This window comes from Condylura cristata, unplaced genomic scaffold (genome assembly GCF_000260355.1).
Source record: "Condylura cristata isolate star-nosed mole 26May11 unplaced genomic scaffold, ConCri1.0 scaffold00035, whole genome shotgun sequence".
NCBI lineage: Eukaryota > Metazoa > Chordata > Mammalia > Eulipotyphla > Talpidae > Condylura > Condylura cristata.
In genome coordinates, this window is record NW_004567136.1 from 8,230,615 (window position 1) to 8,244,069 (window position 13,455).

The 13,455-nt window shown below is 50.2% G+C and overlaps 1 protein-coding gene across 1 annotated transcript in view; it reads left to right on the plus strand.

The window, feature by feature from the left end:
- Positions 1-3,541, plus strand: part of IGF1R (insulin-like growth factor 1 receptor) — a 218,015-nt gene extending 214,474 nt beyond the window's left edge. The window contains exon 22 of the mRNA XM_012732667.1: positions 1,637-3,541. Coding sequence (XP_012588121.1) covers positions 1,637-2,024 — 388 coding nt within the window. The 3' untranslated portion in view covers positions 2,025-3,541. The remainder of the gene's footprint in view (positions 1-1,636) is intronic.
- Positions 3,542-13,455: the final 9,914 nt, after the last annotated feature.

Sequence of the window (13,455 nt, forward strand, 5' to 3'; positions counted from 1 at the left end):
TGTGTGTCATCACCTGTGTGTATTGAGCATATGTGTCATCACTTGTGTGTGTGTCATCACCTGTGTGTATGAGCATGTGTGTCATCACCTGTGTGCGTCATCACCTGTGTGTGTATCATCACCTGTGTGTATTGAGCATATGTGTCATCTCTTGTGTGTGTATCATCACTTGTGTGTATGTCATCACCTGTGTGTGTTATCACCTGCACGTGTCATCACCTGTGCATGTGCGCTGTCACCTGCACCTCACCCCTGCAGGCAGCTTGCACCGGCCTGTCGGCCATCTTCATGGTCCAGATCTTTTCCCACTGGTACAGGAGAGGCAAGTGTGTTCTGTCAAGCGCCACACAGCAAATAGTGGGGGCTTCTAAGCAAACGGGCTGGGTTACAACCCCTCAGCACGACTTGTGGCCGGGAAGCAGCCGCAGGCCCTGTGCCAGGGAACTGGATTTACAACAGCAACACAGGCGTCCCCACCTTCCCTCGGGGTCCCCGACCTCCCACCCCTGTGTCTTTCAAGCAGCCTTAGCGGCGGGCAGAGGAGCCACAGGTTCTGCCCCACCCCACCCCTCTGGGGGCTCCCAGCCCAGAAGCAGCGTGGGGTACTTGGCACCTGGATATGGGAGGGAGAACCCTTTCCATTGGGAAGCACCTTTTTTGCCAGAATTTTTAAAATAAAACGGGGCTGGTGTTCCTGCAAAAACAGAAGTGGAAGGGAAGGCATCTTGTTGCGTGGCAAAGAGCCACAAGCTGACCCTTCGGGATACCACGGCCTCCTCTGTGGCCAGCTCCGTATCGCTTGCTCGCCCCCTCTCCTGCTGCTGCTCTGCTTGTGTCCGTAAGAAGCATCCCCTGTCCCCCTCAGTCTGACCTCTGGTCTCAGCCTGGCCTCTCTGGCCGGGGCAGCACGTGCCCCTCTCATCTCCCTCCTGCTCTCAGGATGGCCCAGAGCCACTGCCCCGTCCCCAGGGGCCCAGGTGACCTGAAGACTTCGCAGAGCTTTGCAGCCCAAGGTGGGGCCGCAGCCGTTGTTCCCGTGTTCTCTGCCTGCCCTCGCTTGTGCAGGGAACCCCAGCGCAGGGCCCTTCTCGCCAACCTGCTGGCGAGATCTTCACGAGGACTCTGGCTGCATCCAGCGCAGCCAGACCCCGTGCTGGCCAGAGACTGGGCTCACAGCCCCCAGGTCCTCCGCCAGGTGCCTGCCGCCAGGAGGAAGCTTAGACAGCACAGGCAGGGCTGAGAGGGTGACTGCCAGGAAAGCTCCGGGCCCCTTGGCCACGAGAAGGTGGAGGTTTCCTGGGTTCTGATTCTGGAAGATTCTGATTCTGGACGCGAGTTTGGACGGGTGGCTGCAGGAGATGTTTTTCTATCCTGGCACTGCTGGCTGTTGTGATGGACTCCGGGTGCACCTACCTCTGTCCCTCTCAGGCTGGGGCGGGAGGTTGGACCAGGGAGGCCCAGGTTGTGGGTACAGTGGTGGGAGATCAGACATGAGAAGTGGGGGGGCTGCTCGGGCCAGCGGGAGAGAAAGCCAGAGGCAGGAGCAGGGCTGATCTCTGCAGCCCGGCTGTGCGCAGCGGGGTGCGGGAAGCGCAGGCCTGGAGGTGGGGCCCACCCCTGTCTGTCTTCACCCCAGGTTTGAGCTGATGCGTATGTGCTGGCAGTACAACCCCAAGATGAGGCCTTCCTTCCTGGAGATCATCAGCAGCATCAAAGAGGAGATGGAGCCCGGCTTCCGGGAGGTCTCCTTCTACTACAGCGAGGAGAACAAGCCGCCCGAGCCCGAGGAGCTGGAGCTGGAGCTGGAGCCCGAGAACATGGAGAGCGTCCCCCTGGACCCTTCCGCCTCTGCCGCCTCGCTGCCGCTGCCTGACAGACACTCAGGACACAAGGCCGAGAACGGCCCGGGCCCTGGCGTGCTGGTCCTGCGAGCCAGCTTCGACGAGAGGCAGCCTTACGCCCACATGAACGGGGGGCGCAAGAACGAGCGGGCCCTGCCTCTGCCCCAGTCTTCGACCTGCTGATCCGGGACCCCAGGACCCCGGCCCCACGCAAACAGTAACGGCGTGCACGCTCGGCGGTGGGGGGAGGGGAGAGTCTTAACAATCTATCCACAGCCTCCTGTACCTCAGTGGATCTTCAGAACTGCCATGGCTGCCACGGAAGACAGCTTCTCTGCAGTAAACACATTTGGGATGTTCCTTTTTTCAATATGCAAGCAGCTTTTTATTTCTCTACCCAAACCCTTAACTGACATGGGCCTTTAAGAATCTTAAGGACAACACTTAATAGCAACGGAACACTTGAGAAATCAAGTCTCTCTCCTCAGTCTCCCGCTCATCTCTCTCATCTCTCCCTCCCTCTCTCTCTCTCTTTCTCTCCCTCCCTCCTCCTCTTCCCTCTCTCCCTTCCTCTCTCTGCTTCATAATGGAAAAACATTTGCCGCCAGCCCACCTGGGACGCCCCTGTTACAGCTCGAGATGGCAGTCCCTCCCCGTCGCCCCTCATTGCCCCCCCACGAACACCTGTCTGTCACCGTAGGTCTTTATAAAAAACCCATTGGGACAGGATTTTTTTAACTGTACCTTTAGCCTTTTTAGGGACATACAGAATTTTAAAAGGGCCATCGTTCATCCAAGGTTGTCACCATTTTAACGCTGCCAAATTGCGCCCAAACCCTGAACTTTCTCTTCGCTCCCTGCCCTGATTTCCCCGTTCCCAGAGGCCTGGGCCAGGCAGGGTCGGGGCCCTCGGCTAAGGCAGGCTGCTGACGCCCGGCGTGTTTCTGAGTCTCAGGCTCACACCGGTCTAGTTGCTTGTGGCGAGGTTATGATGGGGGCCTGGACGGCACAGGACCTGCTCTCAGAGAAGATGAGGAGGAGCTGAGCTGGCTTCCTGCCCACTTCCTCACCCCCCACCTGGCAGCCCCCAGGAATTCTGGAGAGAACAGCCCCCCCCCCCCAGGGCCTGGAAGACAGGCTGTGTGTGAAGGTCGCCCACATGCCTCCTGTCCCCACCCCAGGTCCCAACCCGGCCTCCAAGGACACAGAAGGGAAGGGGTCCCCAGGGATTCAGCCCAGCCGTTCATGCAGGTTTGCAAGGAAAGAAATTCCACCACCACCACAGCCGTGGGAAGAAAAGCAGTAAATGGATTCAAGCATTCTAAGCTTCGTTGGCATTTTCTCTGTTCCTAGGACTTCTTCATGGGTCTCACAGTTCTATGTTAGACCATGAAACCTTTGCATACACATCGTCTTTAATGTCACTTTTATAACTTTTTTACGGTTCAGATATTCATCTATACGTCTGTACAGAAAAAAAAAAGCTGCTATTTTTTTTTGTTCTTTATCTTTGTGGATTTAATCTATGAAAACCTTCAGGTCTACCCTTCTTCCCTTTCCGCTCACTCCAAGAAACTTCTTATGCTTTGTACTACAGTGTGTGACTTTCTTCCTCTTTTCCCAGTCATTGAGACTTCTAGGACATAATTTGCCATGAACTGTTTGATGCCTTTTGATAAACACATCCCCGCCCCCCGCACCCCCACCACCACCCCTGTCCATTCTGTTCTAACCTGTAGGCTCTGTGGGCGCCAGGCTGGTGAGCAGGAGACGGAGAGAGGGCGCAGCCCCCGCCCTCCTTGAGGGCCATCCTGGTGCGTCATGCACCCCGCTTTCCTCAGCCTGCTCTCACACAGCAGTTGAGTCTGTTAACAGCGCAAGACATGATACAAACTCAGGTCAGAAAAAGGTTCAGTATTTCGCACATCCTCATCCGGTATTCACAGCCACCTTCTCCCACCCTTTCCCTGGTTTTGGTTGTAACACATAGATCTATTTTTTTAATTTTTGGGTACAACAGCAGTTGGAATTGCAGACATTAGGCATTTGGATTACTTTTTTTTTTTTAATGAATATTTATCCTTCCATCCCATGAAAGACAGCTGCTGAGCTCCAGGGTGCAGCAGAGCGTGGTCCAGCGGCCCCCCACAGCCTGCCATCACCCCCTGCAGGGCTCTAGGGCCCTCCCGTAGAGGGTAGGGTGCAGGGGACCCCTCCCGGGGTGGCGGCGAGCCCGCCAGGTGCATTCGCTATGCGTCCGCTGTGGCTGGCCCAGGGCCGGGGCTGACCGCCAATGGCGTGTTGAGTTTTTAGCACTTCTCACCAGAGTATGAGAGCACAAGAGTGATTTCTGGGAGGGAAATGTTCAGATTGTGAGTAAGAACCAAGCTGAAGAAGGATGATTGCTAGTTGTGACTGGAGACTAAGCACAGTTTCTAGTGCGACTGTGCTTGTCTGTAGTTTCATGCCCATGGATTTCTCGAGCTTCTGTCCCAAAAGTTTTTTTCCCCCTCTAAAAAAAAAAGAGAGAGAGAAAGAAAAAAAAAAGTTAAGAGAATATTATATGTAGGAGATTTTTTTTTTAATTTATTTTGTGATACCAGTTTCAATCACTGTAAAGAAGCCCCATTATGAATTTTAATACTGAGAAAGATGTGTGTCTGTGTCTGTGTGTGTGTGTGTGTGTGTGTGTGTGTGTGTGTGTGTAAGACAAGACAGGACAGTTTTTGGGTTTTTTTTTTTTTCAAACATTTATCTACCTCACTCTTATTTTTTATATGTGTATATATAAAAAAAAAGAATACATCTCACAGTTCTCAGCACCTGACAATATGCCGTTGATACTGGTAACCTCATCCACACCACAGGCCACACACACCAGGTGACCCTGGGAGAGGCCAGGCTATATTCCGGGGTCGAAGCAACACTGACTCACCTCTGCTTGTCTGAAGCACCTTGCCTTTCCCGAGATGTCTCCTTCTGTGCTGCTTCTGTTCTCTCACTTGGTTTCCTGAGAGGCTGTGAGGGCTCAGGATAGCCTCCTTCCAGCCCCCGGGCCCTTCCCCAGTGCCTCATCCTCTACCACCCACACACTGCTCTGAGGCCAGCAGAGCCGGAGCTGGCGGCCAGGAGCCGGTTGGCTGCCTCAGGCTGGCTGTCCTTGAAACCTACTCCTCTGTGTGGACTGAATGACAAACAGACTCCATCACCAGAAGAGCAGTTGTTCCCCAGATTTTGAGGACAGTTGTGCCCAGGGCCGGGGGCAGACGGTCTGTGGGACTCCCACCCTCGCCTGGGCTTGGGCCAGGCAGGCATGTGCAGCTGCTTCTGCACTCTAGCCCAGTGCGCAACCGTGTTCACACGTGGAGCGCTCAGGCCGCAGGCAGCGGTTATGCCAATCCCAGAGAGTGTATGAAGGCAAAAGTCCCCTTCACCCTTTCCACACTTTTCCACCCTTACTGCCTTCTTCCCCAGGGGAAAACAAGGGTAAGCCAAACCTTCAGGCTGGAAGGGGCCTGTGGTGGGTGCTGAGCTGCCTCCCAGGGTGCCATGGCTCCCTCAGGACTGTGCCTCTCCCACCCCACCCCCAACATCCTGCTGCTCACAGGGGCTCTGCACCTTCCCCCACTCCAGCAGTTGCTCTTTTAGGCACTGATAATACTACCTGGGTGGGTGTTTTTCCCACAGCGTGGATGGGTCCTTTATAGCTCCAACACTGCAGTTACACTTAAGAGCATTTTCCCTCCTACAAGAACATTACCCTCTACCCCACAACCCCTGGGGACTCTCAGTCATTGAGAACTATTGTTTGATCAGGGTTTTCTTCTTCCACACTGTCAGTGACCCCTTGGAATAGTGGCCTCTCCTCAGTCTTGCACAAACCTACTGGTTTTCACAACTGGATTTCTACAGATCATTCAGCCGGTCTTAGGGTTTTGTTGAAACTGTCCCGAGTTGTTGGCGGTGTTTGTTTTTGTCTTGTGTAGGCTGTTTTTCTTTAAATAGAAAGAAAACACTAACAGTGTAGTGCCCATCATAACAAATGCTTCAGACACACTTAAGTAAAAGAGCAGTTTTTGCTCCTGTGATGGTGCAGTCGTGTTACTGGACCAAACCACCCACCTTGATTCTTCCCAGGCATCACCTATCCACAGTTCTTGCCTAATTTTATGCTGATCTCCCCACCTCTTCTTGATTTTTCTCTTTTGTATGCTCCAAGTAATTTAGTCAAGCTGAGTTGTGGCATTTTCCATGCAACCTCTTCTGACAGCAGCTCATGTTGCTTGATGTGACATGAACCACTTGAGGCACCTGAGTGAACCAAATGAGCGTTAACATTAGCACACAAAGCCCTTCCCGGAGCAGCAGGAGCTGGTATTTTCTGGAGATGCTGTTGCACTTCAGACATTGTTGAGTGAGACCAGGGCTACCCCTGGTCTCCTTGACAGATGTCCTGCCGTTTGACACAGTTGGAGGGTGTGTCCTCCTTGAGAGATAGAAGACCGTGTTCACGGCCATAACTAACCCCCTCTTCATCTTGTTTTTTACGACTCGGAATAACATTTCAATGGTAGGAAGCGCGACTTTATAAAATCAACAAGGGGTTGCTGTGGATCTCTACCCACTGACAGAATGCTTGGCCTGAAGTGGTGTGTGCTGATTGCAGTGACAGATTTATGAGCCAAGTAGAATGCCAAATGCTAGGCCAGTCTGTCCCACCAAAGCCTCTTTCTCAACAGCCCACCTCAGTAGCAGGTGGCTGTTTGTGAAACCCATCACACTGAGCTCAGACCAGTGAGGAGGCTCGGATGTCGGTACGGGTCCTCAGCTGTCACTGCCAGGTCCCCCCCAGGGATGCCAGGCCATGTCAGAGCAACTCCTTTCCAACACCCAGGTGCCCTGCAGTTGACAATCCCACTCCACGGCATGCCTTGGCCCACCCCAGCAGTCCCACTAATGCATTTAAGGTTCGGGGTTTGTTCTTTTCCTGTTACTTCTGTGTTTGTCGGCTGTCTTTTCATTTCCTGGGCTGAGCAGCATTGGGAGATCTGACCAGAGATCCACTCCTTAACAACCAGTGATGAAAGTCACACTTTCTTCCTCCACTCTGAAGTAGCTGGTGGTGCAAAGGGAAACTTCAAGAGAGGATGTTTAGATTGAACTTCTGTTGCCAGAGATGCTGAAGATACAGACCTTGGACAGGCCAGAGGGTTTCATTCGTGGCCTCCAGCGTAGATGACTAGTTGGTCATTTAGAGGAAAAAAAAAAAAAAACAAGAAAAAAATAGATGAACACTCCTTGGTGGTGGAAAGACCAGGCAGTAGGAACTACTGTGTGCACCAAGAGAAGACAGGGCTTGGAAGAAGTGTGGGCCACATTTTGAACTTGATGGTTTCTGAAGGTATCAGACCACATCAAGGCTCAACAGTCATCCGTGGGCATTTGGTTTCAGCCAATAAACCTAACATCCTATTTTGGAAACTTATTGCAGAGTTAAGCCAAACTTCAAGACCACGAACTGCAGTCCACCCTTCAGTTGTCAGTTCTGGGACATGCCTTTAGGGTTTCTTTTTATTTCGCTTATGTAGGAACATAATGATCACTCATCTGTATGTCCACGTTTGTGTGCGTAAACATTGTTTTGATTAGTCACTCATTAGCGTTCTCAATAGGGCTCTCAAGTCCAGTAGATTACGGGTAGTCAGTTGACGAAGATCTGGTTTACAAGAACTAATTAAATGTTTCATTGCATTTTTGTAAGAACATAGAATAATTTTATAAAATGTTTGTAGTTTATAATTGCCGAAAATAATTTAAAGACACTTTTTTCTCTATGTGTGCAAATGTGTGTTTGTGATCCATTTTCTTTAGAACAACCTGTTTACTAGCTAGCTTTACAATATGCCAAAAAAAGGATTTCTCCCCCGACCCAAGCTGCAGTTCACCCTCTCCTCCCTCTCCCCATCCCTGCTTTGTGCCCTAGTTTATAACAAAGGAATGATGGTGATTTAAGAAGTAGTTCTGTATCTTCAGTATCTTGGTCTTCCAGAACCCTCTGGTTGGGAAGGGGATCGTCTTCTGCTGGTCATTTCCCTTTGGAGCATAGCTACTTTAACAGAATGAAAGAACCTCATTGGCCAAGGAACAGCAGAGGTGTCGCAGCCGTGAGGGGCAGGTGGCTCTCTCCACGTCTGGCTCGGCCGGCTGGGTTGTTGCCATTGGTATGTGACACCTAGACATGGAAGGACTTGATTGTACAACTAACGTTTCAGCGATCACAGTGTGCCCACGTACCATTCAGAAAATGGAAGTGCTGTGTGCATGGGCTGTGTGCCGAGGGGCCTTATCACCATTCACCCCTTGTTACAACAAAGACCCTGTGTTCCTTTCTTTAAGGCAGAACACTGAAGATTCATTTTCCAAATCCAAAACAAATTCTCTTGAACGCAAACGACATACACCAACCTTTGTTCTAAGTTTGCTTCCATTTCCTCTAGCTCCCAATGGATTATTGGCCATGTCTACACAGCTCACAGAATCCCCATCGTTGGAAACAGCTGGATGGTTTGCACTAGCATAGGAGAGAGGTCCAGAACAATTTTGTTTTCAGCTTTTCATTTGGATGTTAGGCATTGCGTAGACACATCCACAGGTGGAATAGATGCTTGGCAAAAACACCTGTCTGCTTTCTAAGCCAGTGAGGTTGTGGAGGTGAGAGGTTTGCCAGAGTCTGTCTACCTCTGGGACACACACAAAAAAAAAAAAAAAAAAAAAATTCAAACCAGAAGGCGCGATGGAATGAATGCATCGCAAATAATGCATTTTCTGAGTTTTCTTGTTTAAAAAGTTTTTTAAAAAAAGAAAAAACAAACAAAAAATGTAATAACAAGGCCAATTTGTTACATAAAATGACTGTGTATAAATTATTCCTAAAAAAAAAAATTCCTCTGTTTATATAAAAAAATCAGTAGATGAAAAAAAAATTTCAAAATGTTTTTGTATATTCTGTTGTAAGAATTTATTCCTGTTATTGCGATATACTCTGGATTCTTTACATTATGAAAAAAAAAAAAGAAACTTTGTCTATTTTGAATGGCTGAAGCTAAGGCAACTTTAGTTTCTCTTACTCTGCTTTTTTCTAGTAGTTAAAGTACTACATGGTTTAAGTTAAATAAAAGAATTCTGTATGCACTTTGGTCTCTGGCTTTGCGTTCTCCCTTTCTGGAAGACTCGCCACACTTCGGTCAGGGAAGCTGAGCCTTGGGAGGCTTCTGTGTTCACACTCGTCCCTGGAGGGCGTCTATGTGAATGAAGGCTTTGCTTTCTGACAGCTGAACCTTCTCAGCTTGCAAATTGCTGCTGAAGACTGCCTTGTTATCTTAGCCACAGGACTCCAGTATGGCAGGTCAATATGAATGTCCTGGAATCAGACTAGAGATGCCCTGACAAGTTAGAAGGGCAAGCTGGGCCCTCCCTGTGGTACAACAGGTTAAAAGGCAGCACTGTGAAGCTAGCCACAGCTGTGTCAGCAAGAGTTCGATCCCCAGCCAGGGAGGTGACCCACATGGTGCAGCAGACTTCTCCTGTCTCGCCCCCTGCTCCCCTCAGCAGTACTTTGTCAGACTGACTGTTCTGCTCCCCACTCTGTCTCTGGTGAATCCTCTCACCCCTGCACCTCTGGCCTGTACCCCAGTTCTGTAAGCATAAATAAATACATCTTTAAAAAGCTGAATGGAACAACAGGAGGTGACCTGTACATACACACATTGTGGTATAGATGTGCATGTGTATCACTCAACTAAGGATCAGTGCAGGCTCTTGTATGGACCTTGAAAACCTTGGACCAATTGAAATAAGCCAGTCACAAAAGGACCCATATTATGATTCGAGTTATATGAGGTCCCCAAAGTCATGCAATTAAGATGTGGAGGGGTGAGTGATGGCTGCTGAGGACCCAGGGACAAGACAGGGGAGATGCTCTAATGGGTATAGAGTTCTAGTTCTGGGCGATGAGGAAGTTCTGGAGATGGGTGGTGGTGAGAGTTGTGCAAATGTATGCACATAGAATGCCACTGAACGCTTACAAATGGTTAAAATGGTAAATTAAGTTTTAGGTGGTTTATCCTATTTTTAAAAAAGAAAAGGAAGGAAGAAATGCTGGTGACTCCATGGCTGGGAAGCTGCCCGCATCGCGTGGGCGCCCAAGCTCGGAGGCCAGACTGGACACCCAGGCAGTGGTCACGCCTACGTCCCCCTATGGCCAGAGGCTCATGGGTCAGCCCCACACGGGTTGAGTATGTGGTCCCAGCTCTCTGGCAGGGTCACACAGGCTGCTGTAGCTCCTTAAAGGAAAAACAAATTACTGGGATTTCGTTTTATTGTCATGAAAACCATGACTGAAGGGAGTTAATCCCTGGTGAAATGTCTCCATTTCAGAGTGTGCTGCTTTCTTCTGGCAATAAAGTAACCCTCTGTGATTTCCTTGGGCTAATTGAGAATTTTTTCCCTCTGTATGAACTGTTTTTCCCTCTGTATGAACTGTGATTTCCTTGGGCTAATTGAGAATTTTTTCCCTCTGTATGAACTTGAGCTGAACACGCGGACTGAAACCCGTGTTCCCCTTGAGGAGTGGTCTCCCACTGGTTTCCCTTGCTGGACCCAAAGAAGTTGAGTTTTCTGCAAACCAAGTAGCCAGGTCAGGCTCTGTCACCCTCCTTCAATCCCCGGATGCTGACTTTGCCAGGCTGTCCCAGCAGGCCGACCGGAAACCAGCAAGGTGATGGATGGGGTCAGATGTGCACCGCTCACCCCTTACCATGATGCAAAGTCGGGCACATGCAGACACTCCTGCACGCGGTCAGTGCCGAATGGTTCCTTGGGGCAGCCCCTGGCCTGAGGGCAGCGTAAGCGGAAATGCCCCGTTGCCCCAGGAGGGAGGGTTCCCACTCAGGAGACTTAGTTTCTTCTGCCTCAGAAAGAACATGTTGCTGGAAATGAAGTGGGGAGAGACTGGCTGTTGGCCTCATGGTCAGTAGGTGGTTGAGCCCGGGAAGGGGCCAGATTTTCAACCATGATTTTCTGAAACACCTTTACCCCAAGACCCTGCTATACAGGTCTGTCTCGAGTCCCTTATTCATTCACTCTTTAGGGGGACCTCCCTACTGGGGCCACAGTTTGGAAGAAGCAGATAAATCTTTATCTGGGACTCAATCAATCGTTACCTCACAACTTTGCCCCCTTAAGAAAATGAAAATAAATCACCCACTAAATGTTAGGGGCTCTCTTAGCTATAATAAGATCTGCAACAATTAAATATATAGGTAGAAACATTGGCAATATGTTTACCAACACCGATGCTAAATACATTTTTGGAACTTCAACCCCTGCAGCAAGGGAAATAAAAGCCAAAAGAAACCGTTGGCATGACCTCAAATTAAAAAGCATCTATATGGAAAAAGAAAATATAAGTAGATTAAAAAGACATCTTATTGAATGAGAGAAAATATTTGCACATTACACAATTGAGGGAGGTTAATATCCAGGGTCCAAAAAATAAGGAGATTCAATTTAACAAATAAAAAAATCAAACAACCCAATTACTTAGTAAACGGGCAGCAGATCTGAAAAGAGGACCCAGGAGGCTGACAGAGAGATGGGAAGACGGCCGAGCAGCACCCAGCCAGCAGCCAGCCACCAGTGCTGGAGAAGACGCAGGAGGCCCGCCATGCAGCTGACCGGAAGCAAACTGGGACAGTCATTTTGGAAATGGATTTGGATGTATCTTTATTTTTTTATTTAAGATTCATTTATTTCTACATTCAAGAACTGGGGTCCAGGCCAGAGGTGTGGAGAGAGGCTTCACCAGAGACAGAGTGGGGAGCAGAACAGGCAGATCATTGAAGTACACTGCTGAGGGGAGCAGCGGGTGGACAGGAGAGGTCTGCTGTGCCGTGTGGGTCACGAGCCTGGCCGGGACCAAACTCATGCTGCCTTGGCTGCGGATAACTTCTTAGCACCCTGCTTTTACCCGTTGTGCCACCAGGGAGGGCCTTGGATGTAGCTTTAAAGACTGAAAATGGAAACAGTGTAATATAGTAGCCCCACTCTTGGGCATCTACCCAAAGAACATGAACCCATCAACTCAAAAAACTATACTGTCTGCAGCGTTCATTGCAGCATTATTTACAACGATTGGGACATATACCTAGGGCCCCCCGTAGAGGACTCGATCATGGAGATGTGGGCTACCCACACTGTGGAGCACCTCATGGAGATGTGGGCTACCCACACTGTGGAGCACCTCATGGAGATGTGGGCTACCCACACTGTGGAGCACCGCTCAGGCCCAAGGAAAGATGGAGCAAAATGGCGGAGTCCGAGGGAATGAGCCACTGAAACATTGATATCCCTTTCATACTCCAGAATTTGAATATTATGTTCTTTCAAAGACCTCATCAAGAGTAAAGTTTAGGTTTTGACAATATGAGCCAAAAGTATTCAAAACAAAACACTAAACACTAGAAGGGAAGATGACTTAATAACAACAACAAAAATGATAAGGGCTCTCACCTCTCAGAGAAACTCAGACTGTTAGGGAAAGTGAGGACCTTGGAACGGAAAGGGGGTTGGTGAATGACCGCTGTGGATGGCCCTGAGACCTAGCCCCCAGCTGGATGGACCAGATGACCTCAGGTGGCTGCCTTAGGGGATGTCCTGATGGCAAGTCAGTCAGAAGACATGTCTTCCTCCTCCTTGCCTGCTCCTTGACCCTTCCGGCTGCCTGCATTGCATCTCAGGGCAAGGTCACCTCCACGCTCTCCAGGCTACCTGACTACTGGCTGCCTTCAAACTGCCCCTCCCCCCTTCCTGCCCATCGGAAGTCACACTTGGGCTAAAGCCCACAATCCCTGGTTCTTCCTGCTTTGTTCCAGACAGATGGCATTGGTGGTGTCATCCACGCCCTTACACGCTGTGAGCTGTAAGAACTGTCAGCGGGAGACTAGGGAAGCGGAGGCCCTCTATGCTCCCGAGATGTTACAGGAGGGCACCGTGGAGGGAGAATTCAAGAGCATAAAACATTTCACATGGGAATCCACCAGGAAACTTCAGAGTCCCCGGCTATGGCCCCTAATTAGCACGCGTCAGGAATACATGGCAGTTTAACAGAAGGAGCTGAAGTTCGGGGAAGAGGGACCAGTTGCTCTCTGAAGTTTGTCAAGTCCACCAAGGCTGTGGCAACAGCTGATGTTGCAAAAGCAGCTGCTGTTTTTCCAAAATCAAAGTCTTCCCTTTCCCAGGGGTTCAGGGCTGCCCCCAGGAAGCAGCCTGTGTCTCTTCAGTCGTGCCAGGAAATCTCCACAGCACCTGCACACTTTGGTCCCTGCTGGGGCCTTGGTGTCTCCTGGAGAATCACGTGGAGGGAGGTGGGGGGATGGGGATTGGGGGGAGGGGCGAGCACAGCCTGGAAGCAGCAGATGACAGCGGGGGTCCTGGTCCTGGGGGTGGGGGAAAGGGGTCTTGCTAGGTGGTGGAAGCTGGGGTGGGGTGGAGGGAGAAAGAAAGAGGGAGCCCAAACCTGCTTCTTGCACACCCGACTGCGGGTTTGGGCAGATTA